Raw genomic sequence first — 25,840 nt, forward strand, 5'->3', positions numbered from 1 at the left:
CATGCTTTAGGAAGAAAAAAAAGTAGGACATAGCTAAAGGCATAGAATGGGAAAGCTTTGAATCTATTAACTTTTACATATTTGTGATTATATTATGACTAGATTATTATAGCAGGATCAATTATAATTAAAATCTTAGCTATATCGATTAGTTATAATATATATATACAATTAATTGTGTATATTATATAGAGTAAATGGTAACTAAAATACCTAATATTTTTAAAATGTTGAACTTTTATACCAATTTTTTTTTTTGCGGTAAATATACCTAATGTCTTCGAAATGTTATACTTTTATACCCAAACTTTTTTTTTGCGGTAAATATACCTAATATTTTTAAAATGTTGCATTTTTATACTTATTTTTTAAAATTATTTTGAGAAATAATAAAAAAGTGAAGGAAAATATAGGATTTTAATTATTTTTACAATTTTAAATTATTTTTACCTTTAAAAAAAAAAAGATTAGTAAAATTAATCAAAATAATTAAACTTATATTTTTCCTTTACTTTTTTTTAAAAAAAAACTTATATTTTAAATTGATGAAAATATATAAGTTTTAAATCATTTTTATTAATTTTAATAAAATATTTATTAATGTTTAATTTAAATTAGTTATTTTGAGAAAGAATAAAAAAGATAAAATAATTTAAAATTTAAAAAATAATTAAAATCATATATTATTCCTTCATTTTCTTATTATTTATCAAAATAATAAAAAATAAGTATAAAAGTGCAACATTTTAAAAACATTAAGTATATTTACCGTAAAAAAAAATTGGGTATAAAAGTGCAAATTTTAAAAAATATTAAGTATTTTAGCCATTATTTACTTTATTATATAATATAATATTTTGGTTGATTTTAAGATATTCTGAATAAAGATCTCGTATATCAAGTTGTTTCAAAAGATGGTTGTGACTAAAGTGTTGAATTGTATTTGAAATTATTACTCTCTCAATATTGGTTTGGATATTGTTTTTCTGCATCTTTCTTTATAACAAGACAGACCAAGACAGATTAAGATGAGACTTTGGATCATTTAGGTTGCTTATAACAGCTAACGAAATTCGTATATTCTGCTGATTAAGTAACACGAGAAGGGTAAATTCTTACCTCATTCAATTAAAATTCTCTACTTTTCCTCTTTCAAAGAAAAGTATTATTACTTCACAACTATTTTCATCATTATTCCCAATACTTCACAACTATTCTCATCATTATTCCCAACTTATAGTTAGGCATACTAATTAATTCTTTTGTAACAATCCATTTTTATTTTCTACTTTCCTTCTTTCAAAGAAAAGTAAATACTCTTCACAATTATTCTCATCTTTATTCCCACTTAAGGCATGTATATATAATTATATATATAGTAATTAATATATAATATATATATATATTTATCAACTCACATATTTCTAATTCTTTTTTCTTTTTCATATTCTAAAAAATACATTTAAATAATATATATTGTAAATATTTAAATGAAATAAAAAAAAATTAAACAAAAAAATATGTAAAAAAAATCAAAGTAAGAGTTTTTTTCAATTATACATTATTTAGAAAAATCATTGAAATCAACTAAAAAGGAATTTAAAAGATGTAAAAAAAAAAAGTATTGAGACAAAATATTTAGGCTTAATCACATGATAACTGTGAGATTTTTCTTGATGACAGTTCTTGTTGAGAGCAGACTATTTGAGGAATAAATTAAGATTGATTAAAGCCTATAGCTAGTTACCATTATAATGGAATGAACTATTCAAAATGCATTATTATTGGATGGTAAAGTGGTGACTATTAGGAAATCAATATATAAGAATGCGAGAACTAAATTCTTATTTTTAGAATTTCCTTTGGTTCATTCAAGCCTTTTAGGCAACAACTAACAAGGACATCGGAATTCATTGGATTAAATTCGTTTTGGAAAAGCATCAAGACAATGACTATTGTTATTCTCATAATGCACAATTTGAAATATTATCGTTAGTCAATATTATGTGAGAGATTAGTGGGAACAATAACATGTTATATTATTACATGATATAGTACATTGCTCATATTTTATGATACTGATCTAATCTGGAGACAAGTAAAACCGTTATTTGATAGTCTCTGTCGGATGAAGAATTTTAGAGAAGCCTTACATGGTCTAAGTATTTAGATTCTTCATGATGAGATCAAGAGAAAGTTGAATTGTCTCATAGTTTATATTGACTAATTTTTTATGTGAGTAATGTTTCAATTTCATTGAGAACTTTGGAATAGTCTAAAGTATAATGTATTGTGAAAGGCCTAAAGTTCATGTGTATTGATAATGATGAGAGATCAATTTTGAGATTGTTCCATACATGCTTGTTGAAGGCAGCCTCGGGTTTTCTCATGTATACGCATTCCCTATTATGATATTTGTCATGGGCATGCTGGATTGGTACTTGAGTAGTCATCCTTATGGTATCAATGATGTCTTTGCAATCGAAAAATCAACATTATGACGCTCAATAGTTGGTTTTAGTGATATCGATTGAACAAGCTGCATGGATGTCAAAATCATTTATAATGGTAGGAGGAGCTATTTTGTGATTAAGTGTCTAATCAAATAAACACCTACAATTTCCTCTCTCATACATGCAGGTATAATGGTAAGAAGAGTTATTTTGTAAATAGGTGTTAGGTGGACACTTACAGCATCCTCATTCATAGATGTAGAGTGAGTGACGTGTCATGAGGACATGGTTTATACAGTACAACTGTGATATTTCGTTTCAGTGTCAAGAGTAGTTGACTCTATTGTGAATTTACTGAACTTATGTGATAAATGTCGCAGTCATATCTTTCTCTCAAAACTTGCGGAGTCTTGTTACTCCATTAATGATGATGACGTTCCATTTGTAGTGAGAAAGTTGTGGAGTCCTTTATTTGCATCATGACGCGCACTTATAGATAACATGTCAATAACTACACTGACAAGGCTTACCTAACCGTGTGTACCGAGAACATACTTCTTATGTGGATTGTTAGGTGCGAGAGATGTATTTAATCAGTAGGAGTTACCGTTTTCATATATGATAGACATGTTAAGGATTGCTATTTATTGTTGAATACATGCATATTGTGGATCACTCTTTGGCATTATGAGTGCACACTCGTTTGGTAATGATATAATGATGCGTGCCAATGGCTTAGTCTAGATATCATGTTTGAGTGGATCCATATTGGGAGTTATCGTCATGCTTTGTTAATCTCCAATGTCTCGTTATGTATCATATTTGTATCTTATCGATACGATATGATGCATAATTGGTTTTATAGACATTTGCGTTTCTTGAGATTCTTGTGTATAGATACTATTGCTCAATGAGTACTTGTTGGTGTAATTATGTAGTCCAAGTGGGAGAATGTTAGAATATTTTATATGGACTGACATAATTACACGTTGCTCAGGCAGTGTCATGATTATCATGTAAGGATAACTATATGATTGGTATTGCATGCTATTACCATCGGGCCATAATGTGATGGACATAACGTACTAACACGCTCAAGGCCTATGGACACGCTCTCAACGTCTTTAGGCCAGCCCATTGGGCCAAGGCAACTAATCCTCTCATTGGGTATCTAGGCCCAATAATCCCATTATAGTTTATAAAAGGGGTTACACCCTTAAGGGTGTGTGGACAATGGGTGTCTTAAGAGGAAAAAAATGAAACAGTAGTGTTCATCTACACCCCAAGCACCCATTTGATCTTTGATGTGTAAGTGGGTGAAATGTGATGAGCATAATTATGGAGAATGATGGTTCATAGACTTGATCACAAAGGTATGTAAAACTTCTTTTTCCTATTATGTTTGATGCCTTAAATAAGATGATTTTATTATGCAATATTAAACATGAATATGTTTGATCAATTCTTGATTATTGTTTATTGCTCAATTAATTTCAACAATTATTACTCTCTCAATATTGGTTTGGATATTGTTTTTCTGCATCTTTCTTTATAACAAGACAGATTAAGATGAGACTTTGGATCATTTAGGTTGCTTATAACAGCTAGCGAAATTCGTATATTCTGCTGATTAAGTAACACAAGAAGGGTAAATTCTTACCTCATTCAATTAAAATTCTCTACTTTTCCTCTTTCAAAGAAAAGTATTATTACTTCACAACTATTCTCATCATTATTCCCAATACCTCACAACTATTCTCATCATTATTCCCAACTTATAGTTAGGCATACTAATTAATTCTTTTGTAACATTCCATTTTTATTTTCTACTTTCCTTCTTTCAAAGAAAAGTAAATACTCTTCACAATTCTTCTCATCTTTATTCCCACCCAAGGCATATATATATATATATATATAACTATATATATAGCAATTAATATAATATATATATATTTATCAACTCACATATTTCTAATTCTTTTTTCTTTTTCATATTCTAAAAAATACATTTAAATAATATATATTTAAATGTATATGGATAAATCTTTAAAAGTACTTGACCAAAAAAATTGTATTATCGTTCATTGAAAAGAATGAAACTACATTCATCAATTATATATATGTTGGTATAAGAAAAAAAAAAAAAAAGAAAGAATGAAGAACTTTTTCCCAAGAAAATCCTCAACTACACTCAACCACCAATCATATATATATATATAGATATAACATGGTATTTGTATATATATAAATTAGATGAAGAAGAAAAAGAAGCAGTATAGCACTCGATCTATATATATATATAATAATATTACAAGGAAGCAGCACTTCCAAACCGGTTTTTACCATTGTTGTGCCTTGAAGTGGAACCCCATTCAATGGCTTCTTGTACGGCTCGTTGTCGTTCTTGTATTAATCTCTCTTCTTCTTTCTCCTGAGGTTTACTACTTTTACTTTTACTATTACAATGACTAATACTACTAATACTACTGCTGTTCGTATCATCGTGTTGAGCTGTGCCGTTTTGCTCGGCGGCGGTGGTCGGAGAAGTGGGAGCGGTGGCATCAGGAGTGGTCCCGAGAAAGCTGAGAGCTGTGACGACGTCGCTGATGAGGGGCCTCACCGAGGGTTCCTCGTTCAAACACATGGCAGCCACTGCAACCGCTTGGTGTAATCCTCTAACTGGATAATCTCCTGCTTCGAGCAATGGATCTGCTAGTTCTGGGAACTTTTGAGGGTTTTTGAATAAAGGTTGTGCCTGCTCACATACATAGATGTGTTTTAAGATTCTCAACAACTGGTATCAACAATTATTCTCTGTCAATAACGATATCTGCCCTAAAATTATATCAAAACCACTATTTTTTTTTTAAGAATGGTTGAGTCTGAAATAAATGTGATTGATTAAAATAAATTGTTTCGTCAGTTCGTTGGCATATCATTACTCGATGTCTATATATATGAACAAGAAGACCCTTTTTTGTTATTGTTTTTTTAGTAGTAATATTATACATTGACGAGCTAGGATTAAAACATAGAGGGACATATATTGTATAATTTTTTTCTTTAATTATAAAGGACTAATATGTATTTTGGACAATTTTTCTACAGATGTTTCACTTTAAGTTCTACCGGTGGGGCTCTCAGTGTTTTTTGACCCGTGAACAGTTTTTGGCGTGATTTTTTTTATGACCATGTATATTGTAGCAATTTAGAGCATTCTGCAAATTTTCAGAAAATTCTGAATAATTTATAGTCCAAAAAACTAGGTTCAAACATGTTGTTTTCCACATGCATAAAAAAAATTAGTCACGCGTGCAACAACATGTTTGAACTTAGTTTTCGGTACTGTAAACTATTTAGAATTTTCTGAAAATCATGCCAAAAACTGTCCACAGGTCGAGAACACTGAGAATCCCACGGGTAGGGCTTAAAGTGAAGTCCTTACAGGAGAATTCCCCTATATATTTTTACATATATTTATAATTTTTTTAAGAAAAGATGTTCATTGAAGATTGGGCCGGCCCTAGACATTAGGCGGGCCAGGCCTGTGCCTAGGACACCCACTTTAAAAAAGGCTCATATTTTGAAAAATATCATTTTCTATGCAAAAGGCCCAAAAAAAATTACAAAAATACAATTTTATATATAATTATTATAAAATTACTAAAAAATTTAGTGGGCCTCCAATACTCACGGGCCGACCCTAATTGAAGAAGGTAATATGCAGTGATGGGTCTAAGATTTTGTCTAGTGAGGCTTGAAATAAGAAGTATATACAATAACCAACATCAATAGTTATAAAAATTAGTTGCTTACTTCAAACAAAAATTACAATTATTTTTAAAAAAATTATATACAAAATGATATTTTTCAAATTTTTAAGGTCTTTATAGATGTAAAAAAATGGTATTTTTCAAAAACATTAGACATCATTATGTGAGAACCCTAAGCACAGGCCCGGTCCTGACCCGCCTATGCCTAGGGCCGGGCCCGAGCATACCAAGGACTTATAATAAGATGATGCATTGATGATGATGATGATGAATAGTGTTAAAAGTAAAGAAAATTACCCAAGAAACTAGATTTTGCTCAGTGTTTGGTTTTGTGGTATCAATGGCTCTTCTTCCAGTGATGAGCTCCAATAAAACGACACCAAAACTATAAACGTCTGACTTAACTGTGAGCTGCCCTGTTCTCTGATACTCAGGAGCACAATAGCCATAAGTCCCCATTACTCTTGATGAAACATGACTTTTGTCTCCCACAGGCCCAAGCTTGGCAAGCCCAAAATCAGAGAGTTTGGCATTGAAATTCTTGTCTAACAAAATGTTGGATGACTTCAAATCTCTGTAGATCACAGGTGGATTGGCCTTGTCATGCAAATACTCCAACCCTTTGGCTGCTCCTAATGCTATTTTCATTCTCTTGTACCAATCTAATGGCTTTTGCCCTGCTTGTAACTCTGATCATCATCACCACACAACACCACATTCAACCACATTTTTCATTTTGGCCCTTACTGTAATAATGGTAGGGTTTACATCTTTTTAGATTCTGTGTTTTGTCTCATTACCTGTTTGGACCCTGTGTTTTCTAACATAGTTTAAATAGATCCCTAAACTCGATTTTGATCAAAATTTTTTGAATTAAAATCACAAATAATTCATCAAACTAACAATTCAGAACAAAAATAGTCATTTTGCCTAAGAACTGTGTTGTTATATTCAATTTTTTGTTCATCAAAATAAGGTTTAGGGGCATATTTGAATTATTTTACAAAACACAGGGTCTAAAAAATAATGTCAAAATACAGGGTCTAAACAGGTAATGAGGCAAAACACAGAGTTTAAAAATATATAAACTCATAATAATATAACATCGAGAATTGCTAGGGCACTAATGGTGTCCAACACCACAAGGAGCTAGCATACTGTTATTAGTGCAATCTAATATTAGGCCCCACTTATTATGGGGTATCGCTAACCAATCACAAAGTACCACCTCATGTAGTGTTAGACACCTTAAGTTTAAAAAAAACAACATTCTATAACATTGTTTAGCGAATGAAATTGAAAAAAATGTACCTAATAAATGGTCTTCTAGAGACCCCAATGGCATGAATTCATAGACCAAAAGCCTCTGTTCTCCATCAGCACAATACCCAATAAGATTGACTAGATTTTGATGGTGTAAGAGGCTTAACATCAGAACCTCAACAAGAAACTCTCTGTTTCCTTGTAAACCATTCCTGTCAAGTTGTTTCACTGCTACAATCTGAACTAGTTTAACAAATAAAATTCCCATTAACAAGGGTTTTTGGTAAAATGACAAATTTTTAAAGTTATTTTGCATTGTAGCTACGTTTAATAATTCTTTATAAAATGACCTCTCATAATTTAGAAATCTAGTCGAAAATTTAATTAAGTAATCGAAAAATTCAAACAGTCAGTTAAAAATTTTAGACAGCTAATTGAAAAATTTAGACAACTGATCGGATTTTAGACAAAGATCATTTTGCAAAATATTATCAAAAGTAAGCCAAATTACAAAATCACTTAAAAAAATGGTCATTTTCACCAATTTCTCCATTAATTATAATAATAATTCAAAAAAAGTGTTTTGTAAATTAAAAATAGAAAAAGATGAAATGTTCACCTGGCCAGTTTTTTCAAGTCTGCCTTTGTAAACTCTTCCAAATCCACCTTCTCCAAGCAAACACTCTTGCCTGAAATTCTTTGTGGCTGTAGCCAATTCTCTGAATGTAAAAGTATGTGCAGCAATATTTTGGTTCCCATTAGATGCTGCTTCTTTATTGGTATCTTTATTATTATTATTGTTGTTGTTCTTTGTGGTCTCACCTTCTGGTGCAAATTTTGGTTTAGGGTTTTCTGCAAATTACATTATAAGCGTAATAATAAGAGAAATTAGTAAAAATAACATTTTTTTTAAGTAATTTTGCACTTTGGCCTACTTTTGATAGTTTTTTGCAAAATAGTCTTTGTCTAAAATTCGACTAATTGTCTAAATTTTTCGATCAGTTTTCTAAAATTTTTGACCGACTTTTTAAATTTTTTGACCACCTGTCTAAATTTTCAACTAGCTATCTAAATTATGAGAGACTATTTTGCAAAAAATTATTAAAAATAGGCTAGAGTGCAAAATGACTTTAAAAAATATGTCATTTTAACAAATGAGCTATATAGAAGAAAATAATTGCAAAAAAGGTCCTATATTTTGGTTTAATTACCTGAAGACCGAGGTTGTGGTGCAATGTTGGACTCTTTCCTGGGATTTGCTCCAGTGGTTTGGCCAGACCTTCTTATATCAATTGATCTCTTTGTTGTTTTGTTTTTACTTGGTTGAAAACACGAAAAGCAGCTCATTTCTTTTATTGTAAATTTTCTTATATATATTATATATATATATATTATAAACCTGGATTATTTCTCTATCTATTTTCCAGGCTTGAAACGAATAATAATAATAAGAAGAAGAAGAAGATGATGATGAGAATGAAGAAAACAAAACCAGTATAACACCTACCTGAGATGAGAAGAAAATTGATTCAAAAAATGAAGCAGTTTTTTGAGCATGGAAACGAAAATGGGTTAATTTTTTTTAGGTGATTCCGAAGAAGATGGTGATGTTGAAGAAATGGGAGGAAATAACGATAAGAATAATAAGGTTAAAAATGATTTTTGTGGGAGAAAAACATGGGAAGCCAAAACTCAAGTTTAGTTTGTTTTTTTGGGTCCTAATTATGCATGCCGTACGTTTCAATAACATATATTTTTACAGCCCAAAATAAAAATAAAATAAAAAATTATGAAGATATAAATATTGATGCAAAAATAGTTAAGAAATATGATGATTTTGAGAAGTTGATTTGATCATGCTCATCACTAAGGTTGTAATATGTAAGAGCAACGTGTCACTAACTTTGCCCTATTTTTTATTATTGAAGCACGTATGGTCTGCCAATATGGCAATAATGTCAATTTCATGGATTATATCATTTAAGTAACGATATGTGTACCAAAATATGCACTAAAACATTAAATATAGTGACTTCAAAATAGTGGGTCTCAGTTTTAATAAATGTGATTGGCTATGTTAAATTGTCACATCACTGTGTGTAATGTTTGAGTGTATATTTTGGGTGCACGTATCATTACTCTATTTTTTTAGATGAGTGGTGTTTGGTGTTTGGTTAGAGATAATAGATTAGAATGGAATGGAAAAGAATCGATTTTCATTTCATTCCCTTGTTTGGTTGCATTTTAGAGTATTTGAATGGTTTTTCCACATTTTTTGTAGAATGGCTATTACATTTGAAAATTGAAGAAAATATCATTTTTCAATACAAGATTGAAAAAAATTTAATAATTTTTTTATTTATATTAATTTTTATTTCATTACACTACTATTTATTTTCTCATTCTCATTCATATTCCTCAATTTTCATTCCATTCAACGAAACGGCACCTAAAATCTCTAAAATGTAACCAAACAAATAAATTAAATGAAAATTGATTCATTTCCATTCCATTACTCCTTAACCAAACATAACCTAATAGTTTAAGATGAAGTTCTAGAGTTTTTATCAAAATTTTAAACTTGTTGGTACGTACATAATAATTCGCTAAATAAAGACTTTTTGGCTGGAGTAAAAAATATTTATAGCTACATCTCTAATAAATTATAAACTTTTTATAATAAAATTAGTTTGTACTATGACTCTATATAGAAGTATTAATATATATATTTTGTATTGATGACTTGTAAATTATTATTGCAACTATATAACACCATTAACCACATGTTGTTTGGTGTAGTGGTAGGGATGTCTTTGCTGGCATAATTCATTGTTTGGGTCAAGGGTTTGAATACCACCACAGCCCCTTTTGAGAGAGGGATATGTATATCTTGGTCTTTGTGGTCAGATTATGCTGAGGCAGGGCTAGCCTTGGGCTATATCGGACTAGACCCACGCCTAGAGCACCCTAGTCCAACGACCCATTTTCTTTTATAAAGTTTTACAAAAAGGGTCTCTAATCCCTAATTTTTCTTAGGGCCCAAAACTCTTCAGGGTCGGCCCTGTGCTGAGGTGTTTTGGGCTATATCGGACTAGACCCACGCCTAGAGCACCCTAGTCCAACGACCCATTTTCTTTTATAAAGTTTTACAAAAAGGGTCTCTAATCCCTAATTTTTCCTAGGGCCCAAAACTCTTCAGGGTCGGCCCTGTGCTGAGGTGTTTTGGGCTATATCGGACTAGACCCACGCCTAGAGCACCCTAGTCCAACGACCCATTTTCTTTTATAAAGTTTTACAAAAAGGGTCTCTAATCCCTAATTTTTCCTAGGGCCCAAAAATCTTCAGGGTCGGCCCTGTGCTGAGGTGGTTTGTCCTCAATGAGATGAGAATCCTAGAGGCACAACTGTCGATGATCCAATTAAGAGAGGATGAAGTATCAGTCCCCTATAACTGGCATGTGGTCCCCAAATTTACTAATATAGCCAAGGGGGTAGAGAAATAATTTGCACCATAAGATTCCCATATTTTCCTTAGCAAAAAAAACTAAATAACACCATTACATTTTATTTTATTTTATTGTGATAAAATCACAGTTGGACACAAACATGAGATAAGATTATTAGTTACACATACCAATTATACCATACTCTCTTACACAAATATATATATGTATATATGTTACAATCCAAGTCCAACCATATATGTATAATTTATATATATATTAGAAAGACAAGTAGAATATGATGAGTTAATTAGGAAGCATTGATTGAAAGCTTGAGTCCACCATCGCAGTGGCCAGGGATGCTGCAGATGAAGTAGTTTGGTCCCTTAGACAATTTCAACTGATCTTTTCCAGTGGCATATGCCTGAGAATTCGAAGTCGATGATGAGCAACCTTTGTACCCATTCGAGTCCACTACTTCCACGTTGTGCAGGCTTGGGTCGTACTTGAAAACTAATCATTCACACCCCAAACACAAACTCATCAAAACTAATTTCATATTTTCCATCTTAAATTTAACTGAGACTCACATAATTTATTAATTTATGTTATTAAGTATAGTTTAGGGGATGACTACGGTGGTACACGCTTTTTATGCACTATCACGGTGAATTGTAAATTTTTACACATGTATGAGTTATGATCCACGTTTTTTTTTTACATGACAGTGTTCATTATAGTCACGGTGAACTTCCTGCAAAATTTAAAAAAAATCTGAATTGTTTAGGTTGCCGAAACAGGTTCCAAATTTTCAGTATCGTCACACGTGTAAATATTATTTTAGACCTTATTTTCAGCTTCTTAAATTATTTAAATTTTTGGAAAATTTATAAAAGGATGAGTCATGTTAAAAAAAAAAAAAAATATGGCTCTATGTGTAGAAATGTAGTGAAAATTACACTTTACGTGAGTTTTTCAATAAAGTTTTAAAAAATATGGCTTTTTTTTTACAAGTATTATTTTATGGCTCTTTAAAATTTGTATTTTTTTTTGTATGAGATTTTTTCCCCATATTTTTGTAAAAAAAACATTATTATGCCATATTTTTGTAAAAAATCATTATTATGCCATATATTTTTTTCCCATCATCTGATTTTTTTTAATTAAATTTGTCCATACAAACCAATAAAAGTTTAATTATCATATTTTTGCATATTAATAGCTAAAAAGTCATATATTTATGAAAAAACCCTAAAAATGTATCATGATAGTGACAAAAACATACACCATTATAGTCCAGCCCATAGTTATATATAAGGCCTTAAATTTTTTAACTCAAATAATATATATTATTAAATGCCAAAATATAAGTGTACAAATAACATGGATACTTTCATTAAAAAAAATACCTCATTTGACTAATTTTGACATAAAACTTTGTAGATCCATAATACATAAAATAAAAAATAATTTTCCCCATAAAACTACAATTAATTATTATATAAATATACATATCAATTTAGCCATAGGCTTCTCTAAATTTTAGGATGAAAAAAAGAAAGAAAAGATAAAAGCAGTACTATACTAGCATATTATTTAACAATAACAACTAACCCTTTACATAATTCTAGCAAAAAAAAAAAAAAACTAACCCTTTATATAAGTAATTTTTGAGAAATATACTTCATATTCTTGTCTTCAAACGCCATTAACTTATAGTTATTGTCTTTCTTTATATCAACATAGTAGTAACTAAACATAAAACTACAGAACTAAAAGTCCAGATTATTTCTTTAGGAATTATTTCAATTAAACTAAAAGAAAAAAACAACAAGATATGCACACTTTTCTTGTTAAAACAAAGGTTATACAACTATTTATATATGTTTTTAATCATTACCTACCAATACTTTTAATATTTTTTGTACACGAATAAATTGTAATTCTATTTTTCTTTTATATAATGGGGTATAATATAATTTTCTCACAATTTTTCACAAAATTTCGAATAACTTAAGATGTTGAAATCAGTTTTCAAAAAATTTTGTTATGCAACAAGCTATTTGAATACTTATTTCAGTATTAGAATATGTATTACCGTTATCTTTTCGTTTGGTTATAGATGTCTTGTGTACTCTTTTCATTAATACAATATACAATAATATTTCTCTTCTATTTCCTAATAGTATGCAAAATATTTGGAATTTTCTTAAACCATCGTATAAAAAAATACTAAAAATAATCACTACCCAAATTTTTTCCAAAAAAAAGATGATAAGATGTGATATAGTTTGATTACCAAGTACATCGCCGGCTTTGAACTTCTTGCCTTTGGTCCAGCTCTGGACGTTGTAAGTCCAGCCAGAGGTGCCACCAACGACATAGGTAGCAGCTTCAGTAGTCACACTCACACATGAAAAAAAGAGACTCAAAACTACAACAATGGTGCCTACTCCCACTCCCACTACCACTGCACTGCTTCTTCTTCCCTGTTTTCCTCTCATTCTTTCTTCCTCTCTCTCACACACTCACCACACAATAAAAGCTATGTTTGGTTGCTTGGGATGTGTAGACACTTAACTCCTTGTTTATATACAAGTTTTTTTCTTATTCTTTTTATAAAAAAATATTTTGAAATTTGGTTTTGGGTATTAACTTCTTGTCAAGTAGTGTCCATCACCCTTAGGTGGGGTGGTGGGTCATAAGAGCTTTAACCTAAGGTTGGTAGTTCAAAACTCTTAGTGTACTTTTTATGTATACATTTTGTTTTCCATGTTATGAGATGTTCGACAATTTTTTATCTCAATAAGAGGTTTTACAGTCGTTTTAAGTAACTCAATTGGTGGGTTACGTTCGATTTAGGAATTGTTATTGAGATTTTGAGTTTTATCATAACATGTTATATACTGCATCTTAGTATATTTGATTGTAGTGTACATTGCGTACCCTATGTTGAGTTGTTTGATGTCTTGTTTGTAGTGATGTTTCTGGTTTCTCTCATTATAAGATTCAACTCTTCCCCACTGTCGTTGTTCTCCATGTTATGAGATGTTCGACAATTTTTTTACTTCGTTAAGAGGTTTTACAGTCGTTTGAAGTATCTCCATTGGTGGGTTACGTTCGATTTAGGAATTGTTATTGAGATTTTGAGTTTTATCATAACATGTTATATACTGCATCTTAGTATATTTGATTGTAGTGTACATTGCGTACCCTATGTTGAGTTGTTTGATGTCTTGTTTGTAGTGATGTTTCTGGTTTCTCTCATTATAAGATTCAACTCTTCCCCACTGTCGTTGTTCTCCATGTTATGAGATGTTCGACAATTTTTTTACTTCGTTAAGAGGTTTTACAGTCGTTTGAAGTATCTCCATTGGTGGGTTACGTTCGATTTAGGAATTTCTATTGAGATTTCGAGTTTTATCATAACATGTCATATACTGCATCCTAGTATATTTGATTGTAGTGTACATTGCGTACCCTATGTTGAGTTGTTTGATGTCTTGTTTGTAGTGATGTTTCTGGTTTCTCTCGTTATAAGATTCGACTCTTCCCCACTGTCGTTGTTCTCCATGTTATGAGATGTTCGACATTTTTTTTACCTCATTAAGAGGTTTTATAGTCGTTTGAAGTATCTCCATTGGTGGGTTACGCTCGATTTAGAAATTGCTATTGAGATTTCGAGTTTTATCATAACATATCATATTCTGCATCCTAGTATATTTGATTGTAGTATACATTGCGTACCCTATGTTGAATTATTTTTTGTCTTGTTTTGTAGTGATGATTTTGGTTTCTCTCGTTACAAGATTCAACTCCTCCCTACTGTTGTTGTAAGATTCGACTCCTTCCCTCATAGTTGTGCTAATGATATTGAAGAGCACGATCGAACCATATGGAGCATTGAAGTGGCCTAAAGTATTTTCGATCGCGGATTTACTATTGAAAATTTGAGTCATATAATAACATGTATTAATGTAGTTATTGTAAGATGTGATCTAACAAAAAAAAAAAAAATTCTTCTCCATTAGTTCTTTTTTCTCTTTTTGGTAGCTGAAGGTAGGGTTTCGTACAACGGCCAAAAGGAGCAGTTGTTGGAGTTCATTATTGTGCCTGAGTGTCAGTAAAATTGTCATGGTGGGGTGAGGTTAAATTGCATTGAAATTAAAGGTAAAAAAAAATAAAGGCAAGAAAAGTAACAGAGACAATGACTGGATTGTCTAATAATTTGACTCCATCCGTAAATAATATCAGTCCCGTGACTCAAGCACTTGATATCATCCTATTTCATGATGCAATCCCACTAATAAAACTTTCACTTTCAATGGAAAAGCTAATTTATTAGGTAACAAATACCCTTTCAGGAGTACAAAATGTATAATTATAAATAATATCATAAACAATCTGAGAATATTTTATTTTGTTTTGTTTTACTGTATTTAGATGCCAACAAAATACAGACCCAGAAAAGAAATTCAATACAGAATAGAATAAGATATTAAGAAAGGAAAAGATAACCAAAAGCCATCATTTTGGTATTTTTGTAAATTTTTATTTCAAGGGTCATCTTCACAAATAAATATGTTTTTCTGCCTCAATTTATGGACTAAAATTGCCCTCTTTGCAATTTTTAGTCATGTATAGTATTTGAATTGGAATTGGAAAAGATATTTAAAAAAAAAAAACTAATCTAGTGACTCACCACCACCACCAATGAAATATCACAAAAATAAGCAGTTTTGCACAACTGCAACTATCATGAATTAAGAGATACATTGACCTCAATGGATGATTCTGTTAAGATGATATCTCTGGAATTATCAGCTTTTGGGTGATCAAAGCTGTCAAATTTTACTCTCACGTGTAGAGGTTTCATGAAAATGACATCTCTCAAGTCCCTCTGTGATTTTAACAAGAACTGTATGCATCCATCTCTTTCCATCTTTCCATTTCTCCTTGAGTTCGATAAATCCACTATCCTCGCTGCGTATTTCTCTTGATTATCATCCGGTTGGTCGGGGTTTCTTCGTAGTCTCAAGTATAAAACTGCGGTTATAATAACCTGCATCATAACGGCGAATATTAGTAAAAAGAACACTAAGAAAATGTTAGAAACAATAAGCAAGATAAACGCCCCTAGGGGAGGTAAAGTAAAACTGCATACCTCACTTGTTCCAGGACTTGTATTGACAGCAGTAATAATGTGAACTTTGTCATCTTGAAACTTTATGACCGAAGTTGTATCCTCATCATCAACCGATTCTGACTCGGGACTAGTAAAGACAAGAGTGTCCAGCTCATCATACCATTTTTGGGCAGAGCCAACCTGCATGAATCAAAGGCTGCTTAAGCTATCAAAAGAAAAATAGCAGAAAAACTTGAGTGGACAACTACCCCAAATCCAAATGCAGTCACAGTTATAATCCCTCTGTAAGGTAAGAACCTTTTCTGAGGATCCCGCCACATCTTCTACTTCTGATACTATAGTAGCAACTCCTCTTGCCTGACGCCATATACAACCTTCTTGTAAAGGTTCTACAAGTTCGGTATCCGCAGGGATGTTTACGTTTAGCTGTATCTCAACTTTACCTGCCACAGACAAATGTGTTGGTATAGCTTTAGAAAATGTACTATCAATAGAAGTAAAGGGAGAATCAGCTCGTACGGCACAGAAAAGTGAGATCTTTTTTTGAAACTAGAATCCCCTGCTTAACCCTACAATATTTAGGGAGTGGAAAAATATGGCAATTGCTATGTAGGTGCCCAACAGGGACTTAAACCTCAGACTTTGTGGGAGCAAACCTCACCATTTGAGCTACCTCTTGGGTAAAAGTGTGAGATCTGATCTATTGACAACAAAGGAATGCAAAAATCAAATTCATCCAACTTTAATAGGCAAATACCTGGCAGCAAATTGAAACACTGGACATGGTCGATCTCTGTTCCCTGAAATCCACCAGAACTGAAAAAGCATTAAAGTTTTTGGGATAATCAGTTATACAGAGAGGGAAACAAATTCAAGACCAAACTTTAGCCATGGAAAAAAAATTAACATTATATCTATGATTCTTAGAAGCAGTTTACATCTACACAAGATATAGAAATAATGCTATAAATGAAATTTCAATCGAGAGTCTAGAATGGAATGGAAGACCAGCTAACATACTTACATAGCATTTGCTCTCTCTACATGGGGTGACAACCAATATGGCAATCCAAGAATCCCGAAATTTGAAAATTGAAAGTTTGAAACAACTTTAGAATCTTCACTTAGTTTCACAACTCTCTGCCCAACTTCAAAAACACATTTAAATGAGAAAAAATATGATATAAACATGAAATATCCAAATTTATATGATTATACGAATTTGAAAGAAATAAAGGGGCAGAAAGAAATTAATCCACTAAAATTTAGTACCTGTGTCAGATATGATTATCTGATCTTGAAAGGTTGTTAATGAAGATACGAGACCAATATGTGGATGCTCATCTGATGCACAGGGAGCATAAGCTAGCTGTTGCAACCAGCTAGGTGGAATTTGTTTCAAGAGGGATACTTTCTCCAAGATTTGCTCTCTACATATCTCCAAAATATTTGAAAATCCTTTATATGATAATAGTCTAGCATTAGTATCCTTACGCATAATGTAAGGAAAAGAAAGTAGCAAACCATTTTCAAACCTTTGATAACTTCCTCTGTCTCGCCCGTGGCCGAATTTATCATCCATAAAGTTTCAAAGCTGAAAAAGTTACCAAATAAATCAAATTAGCAGTTACATGGAAAACTCATACGGCAATAACTATTTAGGTCGTCCATGTCACTTCACAAGAAACTAAAACATTTGCATAAGGAATTTTTTCAACCAGCTTTGTCACCAGGAAATTGCGTACAAAAGCAATATATTTCAATTTTTTGTTGAGATTTCTAAAACTAACACAGTGCTTCATTTTCTTTTCTAAGAACTTTGAAATAAGTAATCTGTATTTGTTTTCTTTGAAATTGTAAAAGGACTTTACTGGTTTAATAAAAATACTTTTTTTCCTTTCGTAGTTTTAGTGAGATGAAGTTTTCAGTGCTCTTTTTTTTTTTTGAAATGATTTTGTTTTTTTTTTTACCTTCGGTTTATAACTAACAAATTATCGTCATCTGAATACAGCATATGCCAAGGGAACAAAAGTGATTCGGTAGCATGTGCTTCGGGCTCTGGATTAGCAACACTTCCCAAACCCAACTCTTCCCTGATCCAGTTCCAAAATTGATAACTCTTATTAACGTTGCTTGCCGGAGAAAATGTCTCTAGAATCCGCCTGCTCAAATCTGCTCTCCTGATGGCATGATTCTTAGTTGATAGAGATCCCACAAATAAAATTGTAAGTGAGAGAAATGTGTATAGTATGATACTCGGAAATATTCATTGCAAGCTAGAACAGTGATACAAATTAGCAAAATACCTCTGAATCAACAATATACAAGCAATCCTCATCATCATGATAAAATGAAGCTGCTGGGCGCATCAATTTGGCAGATTCAAATTCACCATCCTCAAAGCCTGGAGAAGAACCAATCTGACAAATAAACAATGTAAGTGCACATCTAAGACTAAGACTCCAACGATTTTATAGTAATTAAACAGCAAGAAAAACACAGAAACACTAGGTAACGCCACTTGTTTTTAACCAATCACAAATTCACAAGACAAACAAAGATCCTGTAGATTATTATACATAACTAATCTAGAAAAGTCTAAATTTGAACTGGTTTGGCTGTTTTAGGCAAATGGGAGAACTCTATGGGGAGTTGTAAAGTAACTGTATTTGCCTTTTCTCCACATTAAACATTATTTTTAACTGTCCACATTAAACATTATTAAAAACCAAAACAAGCAGGCAAACCACATTGCACTTTAGCTTGAATGCATAAGCTTTCTATACATACACAGTCCAGAATCTTTCCATTGCCATTAAATATGATAATCCGATGATGATTGCTGTCAGAAATGAACAAACGATTCCCACTTTCATCTGCAGATATGCATCCTGAAACATAATACTGTAAAATTGTTACACAAGTTAATTCTAAATTCAATCATATAGGGAATTCACATAAAAAAGAAAAAGGGAAAAAATCCTATCCAAGTACACAACAACACATTAAAAAACGTAACCAGTATTTAATGGCTTTCTTTTTTAAGGGGAGGGAGGGAGGGAGCATTGTATTTAACTGATGGAATGTAGTCATATTTTTCTCAGTTTTGTTTAATAAAATAAAGTTGAACCACAACCAATGTTTCACATGAGCCTACTATACTTTGGCTGCCTTTGATTTGGAATTTTTACATTTTCAGACCGTCTCAATTCATTGTCAAAGGTCATATTAATTCAGCATTTCATTAGAAATTGTATTTCCAATAGCAGCATGTACAATGCTTGGTGCCATATGACCTTGTTCTTTTTTTTATTGGCATTTAAAGGAAATTACGTAACTGTAAAGTCTATCATCTTTACCACGAGGGAAAAGAAGAAGATAAAGGAAACATACAACAATAGGTTTTAAAATTTTTGCCAAAGCCTCGAAACAAACCAGAATATATCATAAGCTGAGGTAAATCATGCCTAAACCATACAAGTAGTTTGCTTGAAAATTTTGGAATTTTGCACAGCACATTACCTGGGAAGTGAAAAAGTAAGTTTTGCATGGAACGTAAATTTGGTTCCTTGATGACCTCATCTTGCTTTGAACTAAAGTCTCTGAATAGTTTAGGTCCCTCAGATTTTCCATTGTGCTGCTCAAGTAACTCTTCAACAGCTGCATAAGAGCGATGAAGAGAAAAACACCAGATGATCAGACATGTAGTATGTTTGTCGTACTTGTGCAATAGGCAGTATGCCAAATTCAAAATATATTCAGGCCCAAGCCCAACAGTAAGTTATCGACACAAATCAATATAGCTAAGCAGTTGAACAAAGCTAAAACTAACATTGCCACACATGCAAAGTATGTTTACCTTTACTAAGAACTTCAAGGTTAAGGTCCTTCTCATGATAAAAAACTGGATTCCTAAAATGTTTAAATAAAATGCAGCATGCCCCATTTCCCACCTGCAGATATAAGCAGAAATTAAAAAGCAACCAACGGATGGTACCAGCTAGTAAGAGCGTCTGTCAACATTTTCCAAATACAAAATAAGGCCCTCCCTCCCTCCCTATCAAAGATATTTAGTAGTAAACTTTTGAGGTTTGAAGATTGCACTCACCTCAGAAAAGTTCTTATTAGATAATAAAATGGGAAAGGAAATGTTTTCTTTCACTATTAGTTGGACTAAATTACTTCTGCCAGCCGCAGAACAATTTAAACCGCCAGACTGAAAACCAATAATGTGGAGCTGAGGAAATCTGCAACAATATGACCACACTACAAAGGATCAGAGAGAGAGAAGAGAAAGATGGAGATATTAATAGATAAAGAAAAAGATTGAGAGAGAAAGAGAAGGCAATGGATTGACTATTTTAACCATAGGCTCTTTAGGGGAATTTTAAAAATTTCAAATATCATTTCTTTACCTATGCTGAAGTAACTTTACTTTTTCAAAAAACGTAAAAGCTTCAAAGTCATTTGTGAAATAACTTTCAGAAAATTGTCCAGTGAGTACCAAGAAGGCTCCATTTCTTTTAGAGACATTGTTGATCCCTTCCAATTTGTTCAACCAACAATGATTTGGGCCTGCATGTAATATAAACAGAAATGGATTTAAAACAGGGGATAGAATTTGGAGTAACATCCATGGAATTCCCATTCTTTATAATACTTGCTCAAATTATTACATCCAAAAATATACGAGTGATATGTATAAAAATGAGATCATTCTCCTAATTTGATGTACAGTTTAATCATAACTATTGAAAATGTAATAAAAAATAAAGTAAAATGAGATCACTAGCACAAAATGAACTTGATCTCTGACGATGCTAAGTAGTAACCATAAAATATTATAGCAAAATGAAAGTATGAAATTACTTTATACCTTCTAGTTGATCCAAAGAGGATTTAATGAATGACACAATACTAGATTCTGAGGAAAACTTATTAGGCAATTTCGAAGCAGATGAGAACCTGAAAAAGACTGTCTTTTAGAAGTTAGGAAAGATACCAAAGATTTTGACGAACAAGGCCCAACCATCCCACAAATATTAAACTCCTTTAAGCTAAAATTCTACATTAATCCATTTCATTTAGAATCAAATGGAAGAAGCTCAGAAAAATATACCACAAAATTGGATTATAATTACCGTTGAAATTGAAATTGGCTTGGTAAAAAGCTTCTGCTTACTCTGTCCGAAACATGCAATTGAGGAACTCTAGACAAAGCCCGCAGATTTTTAGCTGTTCTACATTTTATGTAATTTTCACCTGACCAAATCCACAAATCATTTCAATATAACAGTAAGTTTCATACTGACGAAACAATTCTTAAGCTAATACATACACAAAGATTAACGGTGAAGTGTGAAGAAAGGAACCTGAGAAACTTCGGGTAAAAAACCTTGAGGTTTCTCTCAAGCGCCGAAATCTTAAGGCCATTCTCGTTAGAAATGATCTTCGAAAATTGAAAGATTTCTTGGAGCGGCGGAGCCTGGCGCCTGAGATTTTCCTCCCCCGGCGTTGAGTCGGACGTCGGGGGTTTAATTGTTGGACTGGGTAAGAAGAATCTTCTTATTTCACGTTAGGGTTTAAGGGTTTAATGATGGTTGGTAGGCTAACCGGCCGAGACCAAGTACGGTAACGATTTTAGCCGCATTTGGGCCTTTCCTTAGATTTGGGCCGAGTTAGTATTTTGAAAATGGGCTTTGTTACTTTGTAAAAAAAAAAAAAATTGTGTCAAAAATACATAATTTGATGATTGTGTTGCACTTATAATATGGGATTTGTTGAAAATTAGTCAGTTATATGATTAGTTGACTAAAATTATCCTCTAATTATATTTTGTTTAATTCTACCCATTTTTTCCCCACACTTCCAAAAATGCCCTTGACCATTACCATTTTCTCTAACCTTGTACCCCACGACAATAACTATTATCTCAACCTTGCCAATCAATCCCAGCCTCCACGACCAGCACTCTGCCACCACAACTCCACCACGAAACCACCACAACTCCACCACAATGCCACCACACGTCCACCGCAGCTTTGGCATTGTCATCAATAGAGTAATTGACACCATAACCTTCTATGACGTTCTACAACCACGGTTCCGCCACCACAGCTCCACCACGCCTCCACCGCACCTCCACTACTAGTATAGTTATAGGTATATGATTTTTTTTCTACTGAGACATTGACATAAGAGCTGTTTGAAGTTTGGTTCATTAATGTCTTGTGTATCTTTGTGTAGAATGTTATAAATATTTCATTAGTTTGTTTTTTCACATGAACTATGCTTAATATATGTTTAGATTTCAATAATATATAAATGATTATTGTAGATTCATAGCCTTTGTTAATGTATGTTTGGTTGCATCTTGATTTAAAATAAATTATTACCGTATATACTGTGATGTATGCCATGTTTTTGTGAAAATGTCTCTGATATATATCTCTCTTGTACATAATGAATACAGTTGTCATCATACCATCATCACCATATATTTATAAAATTCAATACAAATGCAACTCAATTATTTGTCTTTGGCCTTGAGCAAGTTCTTCATGTTAGATAGCTACTCCTTCACAATCTATCATCGTCAGATTAGTTGGTGGCAGGTATCTAGTTGGCTTTTACATTCACAGGAGGAGATACTCTTATGGTAACAGCCTCTACCATTTACTTCATTCTTTCCATTTTTTTATGCATAAGACACTCAATATAAATCAACATGTTTTTATTACTAACAAATGTCCTCTTGGTATAAAATTTAAATGCATAAGAAACTGAATAGAACTTGAAGAAAATACTGACTTGGAACACAAATACAGAGTAGATCACTTTATACAGAACAAAAGCATTGTTCTTGCGATTAACAAATATATAAAATATGTGAGTTAATAGGACTACAGCTCAATGGCTTTGCCTATAACTGTTTCTTAAATGTTTTATGTTGGTTGTTATATTCAACTTTTGAACATTGTAACATTAGTTTTAATTTGTAAGAATTTATTTTAAGTTTTAAAGAGACATGATTCAAATTTGAAGCCTAATAGTTTAAGAGTCATAGACTCAAATTTTAAACATAGAATTTTAAAAATAAAGGGCAGTGGATTAACTTTTTAACTTAAAGGTTTAAATTTTAAGACATTAAATATTTGTGGTTTAAAATTTAAGTCTAGAAGTTTAAATTTTAAGTCCAATGGTTTAAATTATAAAACTAATTGTTTAAATTTTTAGCCATTGAATGTTTGTGGTTTAAATTATGTTGTAAAATAACATTAATATCTTCATGCTAAACATATTTTGCATTACTTTGATTCTACTTATTGGGTCACAAATATTATTGAGACCTAGTTTTGCAAAAATGCTAAACATCTAAGTTCAAGGAATAAGCTCGCTTGGGTGTGTTATTTTTTATTGCAGGAAATGGACAAAATAATATTTTTTTGTAGTTTTTAACGGAAGATGGAATGCAAACAACAAATATGTTGATCATGAAGTCAAAATTTTGATGGCGGAAAAGGATATTAAGTACTTGAAATTGGTAGAAAAGATATACAAAGAGCTCAGTTTGAATGAAAATTTGATTTCAACAAATATGTTTTTTGATGCAAAAATGGATACAAGCAAAGGAATGAAGATAGAAAGTGATGACAATTTACAAGTCTATCTAAACTTGAACAAGACTATGGAAGAGTTGAAAAAATGTCCTCTCATTGCTGAAGTAGAACAGAGAAACCAAACCATTTCTTTGCCAAAAGAAGCTAGCATTCCAATTGCTTTAGCAAGCAATGCAACAAATCACACTTTGACTATCACAGACCCCAATACAATTACTGCAAGCACTAGTAAGATAAAGAGCGCCTCAACACAAGAATCCCACAAAATTACAGAACACGGGCAAGAAGCTCAATCACCTCTGCATGTGTTGCCAAATATGGAGATTGAAGACATAAGAGTCAATTATGTTTTCAAGAATAAGACTGATTTAAAATATAGACTTGCGAAAATCTCCATCAAGAAATACTTTCATTATAAGATTGAAAAATCATGTTCAGAGGCATTTTGGGCAAAATGCATAGATGACAATTGTGGCTGGTATATATGTAAGCACAAAACTACTTTCGAGTTATCAAGTACCATAAACAGCACACATGCTCCTTAAATCACTTAAAATTCGAGAATAGACAAGCAAGTGCAAAAGTCATTAGTAATTACTTCAAAGAGAAGTTTCGTGACCTGAGTTCAACCTACCGACCAAGGAAAATAACACGAGACATGAGAGATAAATATGGGGTAGGTGTAACGTACAATAAATCATGGAGAGCAAAAGAACTTGTAGTTGATGATGTTAGAGGGTCAAATGAGGAAAGTTATGCATTGTTACATTTATACTTGCATATGCTAAAATTGGCCAATCGAGAAATTATCACAAGAGTAGATAAAGATGAAGAAAACATGTATGAATAATATTTATGCTTTGCATTCCTATATTTAGGGCTTTACTGTTCACAATCCATACCTTACATTTCTAGAAATTGTTTGTTTTTTAAAAAATTTATAGGTTTAAATATATGTTTCTTGCTTTTGGTGCTTCATTGGATGACTGAAAACACTGCATAAAAAAATGTTGATTTCCACTCGCATAAAAAAATTTAGTCACGCGTGGAACAACATGTTTGAATTTAGTTTTCAGTACTGTAAACTATTCGGAATTTTTTGAAAATTTACAGGATGTTCTAAATAGCTACAATATACACGGTTATAAAAAAAAATTACGCCGAAAACTGTTTACGGGTCGAGAATACTGAGAACCCTACCGGTAAAGCTTAAAGTGAAACCCTTATAGGAGAATTCCCCGATATATTTATATCTTATGCTAATATACCTATTATCCTTCATCATATCCAATTTTTAGCTACTCCACACACCCCTCATCTCTATGCAACCAACAATTTACTTAGATACTTGAAAAAGTAACTTGGCCCATATCTATTTTTCTCAACCAAAACCTACTTGCCATCTGAACCTTCTCATACTCGAATTGGACATCTTGCCCAAATATAGGTGCTTAGCATAGGCGGACCCAATTATGACTAGGGTGGGTAGAGTAGGCAATTGCCCACCCCAATTTTTTTTTTAATTTAATATATTATTTGCAATTTAGTCCTTTTATATATATCTTAACATTTATGTTCTTTAAATTTTGTAATTTAATCATTTTTCTATATTTTTTTGACATTTACACATTTCTAAATTTTGCAATAATTTAATTTTTTTTTTTGTGTATTTTTATATTTACGCCTCTTTTATTTTTTATTATTAAATTTTCGCCTCTAATGAACAAAATTTCCGAGTTCGTCACAAGTGGTGCTTAGTACTTAGCATCATATTATTGCTTTTTCATCATTGTTGACTCCATATTCTTTTGGTGTTCCAAGAAAACAACACAATCTCATATGGTCAAGGACAAATCTAGATTGACCCAAAGGGTGATTAGAGAACATTATTGTTATACGAAGCTTGGTTTTGAAACACTATTTTTGAGTTATGAAAAGTTATATTAAATATTCGTTTCATCTTTTATAACTATAATTATTATGATTGTATAGATGTTGTTCAAAGTGAAGTTTAATAAACAAATGCTTTTAGTGCAATAATTACCAAGTCCATATGAAACAACCATCATTGCTCTTACATAATTTTACATGTCATATTTGGTACGATTCCTACTTTATTGATTTCTCTTATCTTTTTCGTTAAT

General features: G+C 31.9%; 3 protein-coding genes across 6 annotated transcripts; all 3 read right to left on the minus strand.

The window, feature by feature from the left end:
- Nucleotides 1-4,457: 4,457 nt before the first annotated feature.
- Nucleotides 4,458-9,099, minus strand: LOC133783217 (probable serine/threonine-protein kinase PBL25). Its single transcript, XM_062222766.1, has 6 exons — nt 8,701-9,099; nt 8,109-8,341; nt 7,538-7,727; nt 6,524-6,915; nt 4,941-5,208; nt 4,458-4,871 (listed from the first exon to the last, which is right to left on the minus strand). The coding sequence occupies exons 1-6, from the start codon at nt 8,834-8,836 to the stop codon at nt 4,762-4,764; spliced, it is 1,329 nt and encodes a 442-aa protein (XP_062078750.1). The 5' UTR covers nt 8,837-9,099; the 3' UTR covers nt 4,458-4,761.
- A 1,934-nt stretch (nt 9,100-11,033) lies between these two features.
- On the minus strand, nt 11,034-13,494 carry LOC133783227 (basic blue protein-like). Its single transcript, XM_062222776.1, has 2 exons — nt 13,231-13,494; nt 11,034-11,444 (listed from the first exon to the last, which is right to left on the minus strand). Exons 1-2 carry the CDS (start codon nt 13,433-13,435, stop codon nt 11,242-11,244), a joined length of 408 nt encoding a protein of 135 aa, XP_062078760.1. The 5' UTR covers nt 13,436-13,494; the 3' UTR covers nt 11,034-11,241.
- A 1,939-nt stretch (nt 13,495-15,433) lies between these two features.
- Nucleotides 15,434-21,645, minus strand: LOC133783236 (uncharacterized). 4 transcript variants are annotated; one of them, XM_062222793.1, is made up of 17 exons: nt 21,450-21,645; nt 21,219-21,339; nt 20,954-21,042; nt 20,493-20,652; nt 20,186-20,324; nt 19,937-20,030; nt 19,600-19,737; nt 18,868-18,953; nt 18,384-18,497; nt 18,048-18,271; nt 17,613-17,671; nt 17,350-17,535; nt 17,102-17,225; nt 16,835-16,893; nt 16,375-16,520; nt 16,096-16,257; nt 15,434-15,993 (listed from the first exon to the last, which is right to left on the minus strand). In XM_062222793.1, the coding sequence occupies exons 1-17, from the start codon at nt 21,508-21,510 to the stop codon at nt 15,688-15,690; spliced, it is 2,268 nt and encodes a 755-aa protein (XP_062078777.1). In that variant the 5' UTR covers nt 21,511-21,645; the 3' UTR covers nt 15,434-15,687. The 4 variants fall into 4 exon arrangements, with proteins under 4 accessions (XP_062078777.1, XP_062078771.1, XP_062078785.1 ...); XM_062222787.1 differs by having other exon boundaries at nt 18,868-18,968; XM_062222801.1 differs by having other exon boundaries at nt 18,868-18,968; nt 21,260-21,339; nt 21,450-21,586.
- Nucleotides 21,646-25,840: the final 4,195 nt, after the last annotated feature.

Source organism: Humulus lupulus, chromosome 1 (assembly GCF_963169125.1).
Source record: "Humulus lupulus chromosome 1, drHumLupu1.1, whole genome shotgun sequence".
NCBI classification, from domain to species: domain Eukaryota; kingdom Viridiplantae; phylum Streptophyta; class Magnoliopsida; order Rosales; family Cannabaceae; genus Humulus; species Humulus lupulus.

Excerpts from the sequence above, each read along its gene's own strand:
- LOC133783217 (XM_062222766.1), bottom strand. The coding sequence starts at position 8,836 with ATGAGCTGCTTTTCGTGTTTTCAACCAAGTAAAAACAAAACAACAAAG. Across the intron at positions 8,342-8,700 it reads ACCACAACCTCGGTCTTCAG|AAAACCCTAAACCAAAATTT; the intron begins GTAATTAAACCA and ends TGTAATTTGCAG. Across the intron at positions 4,872-4,940 it reads ACACGATGATACGAACAGCA|AGAGATTAATACAAGAACGA; the intron begins GTAGTATTAGTA and ends AGAAAGAAGAAG.
- LOC133783227 (XM_062222776.1), bottom strand. The coding sequence starts at position 13,435 with ATGAGAGGAAAACAGGGAAGAAGAAGCAGTGCAGTGGTAGTGGGAGTG. Across the intron at positions 11,445-13,230 it reads CAAAGCCGGCGATGTACTTG|TTTTCAAGTACGACCCAAGC; the intron begins GTAATCAAACTA and ends GTGAATGATTAG.
- LOC133783236 (XM_062222787.1), bottom strand. The coding sequence starts at position 21,510 with ATGGCCTTAAGATTTCGGCGCTTGAGAGAAACCTCAAGGTTTTTTACC. Across the intron at positions 21,340-21,449 it reads TTTTACCCGAAGTTTCTCAG|GTGAAAATTACATAAAATGT; the intron begins GTTCCTTTCTTC and ends GGATTTGGTCAG. Across the intron at positions 16,258-16,374 it reads TGGCGGGATCCTCAGAAAAG|GTTGGCTCTGCCCAAAAATG; the intron begins GTTCTTACCTTA and ends TGATTCATGCAG.